The sequence below is a fragment of the Vanderwaltozyma polyspora genome, genomic scaffold (genome assembly GCF_000150035.1).
Source record: "Vanderwaltozyma polyspora DSM 70294 KpolScaffold171 genomic scaffold, whole genome shotgun sequence".
In the NCBI taxonomy this organism is placed as follows: domain Eukaryota; kingdom Fungi; phylum Ascomycota; class Saccharomycetes; order Saccharomycetales; family Saccharomycetaceae; genus Vanderwaltozyma; species Vanderwaltozyma polyspora.
Genome location: NW_001834420.1, coordinates 1 through 2,290, shown reverse-complemented (window position 1 = coordinate 2,290; position 2,290 = coordinate 1). Strand labels below are relative to the sequence as shown.

General features: G+C 39.3%; 1 protein-coding gene across 1 annotated transcript, besides 1 other annotated feature; it reads right to left on the bottom strand.

Annotated features, from left to right (window-relative positions):
• Kpol_171p1 (DUF5314 domain-containing protein) lies at positions 1-726 on the bottom strand (the record flags this gene model as incomplete). The annotated part of the gene is made up of 1 exon (XM_001642100.1): positions 1-726. A coding segment is annotated over one exon (726 nt), but the record flags the coding sequence as incomplete, so codon positions are not given.
• A 969-nt stretch (positions 727-1,695) lies between these two features.
• Positions 1,696-2,226: a repeat region (Kpol_171ptelp1~telomeric region).
• The last annotated feature ends 64 nt before the right edge of the window (positions 2,227-2,290 follow it).

Genomic DNA, 2,290 nt, shown 5'->3' with positions numbered 1-2,290 from the left:
GTACGAAATCGAAATTCTTGGACCAAAGAAATCAATAAACTTCTGTTGCAATTCTGGTGTAAGGGCCATCAACAATAGGGCTGAAGCATAGTCCTTTAATTTCCTGTGATAATCCTTAACAGCAGATCTAACAGCAGGATCTTGAAAAATATTATTGATATCCAGATCTTCATTACCATCAAAAATGGCGTCGATGAATCTCTTTGCCCAATTACCCTTGTTAGGGTGAGGTTTTGATGAAGCCGAGGTTAGTTCAGAAAAGATTGACATGGAGGATTCAACACATTTCCTACCATATTTACTTCTCAGATACTCTAAAAGTAAAAGTCCAGGTGGGCCATCAATTTTAGCTGAAAGAAAAGATTCTTCAATCGTTTTCTCAATCTCTTTAGAGACACTCTTGTTAATAAGATTAATAAGATTAAAATCCAAATCTTCTAAGATCGAATTAATCTGATTATCAGTTACTGGATATTCAATCCTAACAGAATTAATGTCTCCAGTATTAACATATTCTTTCCAAACATGACTGGCACGACCAACTACACGCATAAAGTAATGCAACCAAATATCGTAGTTTTGGGGGCCGGATAGTAGAACGGGAATTGGTTTGGAATTGCTGACAGGGCTCATAACCTGTTGTCTTAGGTTCGAAACCAGTAGGGAGCATGTATCCATGGATGGGGGAATAGAGACAGAGTTAGACTGTTGATCAGGTTGGGACATAGTTGGGATAGTGTCAGTAGGGATTGATTATCTTAGATCTAAGGTATAAGTACAATTATACGTTAGTAATCAAAAAGGCTTAATTATTTAAATTAACTAATAGTATATGAAAATATAATTTACAAATTAATTTACAAAAAGTGAAGTTTAGAAAAGAAGAAATAATTTCTAAAACTTTAAATCAAATCTGCTTATATACCTTTTGGAATTACTAGTTACCCTGATGGTATAACTTTCCATGAGTTAGGTATAACAGACATTTGATTGACCCTGGTTAACTATAGATTGACATCTACTGATTCCCAGAATCTAACAAGATAGTGGTAGTTAAAGTGATGGTAATAAAAGTGATGGTTGTAGTTATGTTGCGGTAATGAAATTTGACCACAAAGTTAAAGTTGACATGGAGATTAAGATTATTGAATAAAATTAAAAGTTAACAATAAAAGTTGGTCTAATTCATTAAACAGATGGTTAGACACAATAATCATTAGTGACAGTATGATAAAAGATGAACCAGTTGAGATGGTAAAAATCTAAAACCAGATATGAAATCACAAGCATTGAATTCATAATATCAGATATTAGCTTCAACAATTGGAGTTAGTTTAAGTGCTAATCGATAGGGCCTTAACTGCTGAGGTAAGGTCGTACAAAGTGATCAGATTATTGAATAAATATAATATTGTTACGCTACCATATTTGAAATTGATTTTCTGCATGTGGTTCTAAGAATATACGTTTGTGCGTTTATTTCTAAATGATATATTCAGTGTATGAATTCGTGTTACGTGATCCCTTCCGCGATTGTATGATAATGTGTGGCCGGTTTGTAAGGTTGGTTTGAAAGGTTGGTTTATAGGGTTGGTTTATAGAGATGGTTTATAGGGATGGTTTATAGGGATGGTTTATAGGGATGGTGTAGAGGAGTGGTGTAGAGGAGTGGTTTATAGGGATGGTGTAGAGGAGTGGTGTAGAGGAGTGGTGTAGAGGAGTGGTGTAGAGGAGTGGTGTAGAGGAGTGGTGTAGAGGAGTGGTGTAGAGGAGTGGTGTAGAGGAGTGGTGTAGAGGAGTGGTGTAGAGGAGTGGTGTAGAGGAGTGGTGTAGAGGAGTGGTGTAGAGGAGTGGTGTAGAGGAGTGGTGTAGAGGAGTGGTGTAGAGGAGTGGTGTAGAGGAGTGGTGTAGAGGAGTGGTGTAGAGGAGTGGTGTAGAGGTGTGGTGTAGAGGTGTGGTGTAGAGGTGTGGTGTAGAGGTGTGGTGTAGAGGTGTGGTGTAGAGGTGTGGTGTAGAGGTGTGGTGTAGACGGTGTGGTGTAGAGGTGTGGTGTAGAGGTGTAGAGGTGTGGTGTAGAGGTGTGGTGTAGAGGTGTGGTGTAGAGGTGTGGTGTAGAGGTGTGGTGTAGAGGTGTGGTGTAGAGGTGTGGTGTAGAGGTGTGGTGTAGAGGTGTGGTGTAGAGGTGTGGTGTAGAGGTGTGGTGTAGAGGTGTGGTGTAGAGGTGTGGTGTAGAGGCGTGGTGTAGAGGTGTGGTGTAGAGGTGTGGTGTAGAGGCCTCGTGATAGAGGTG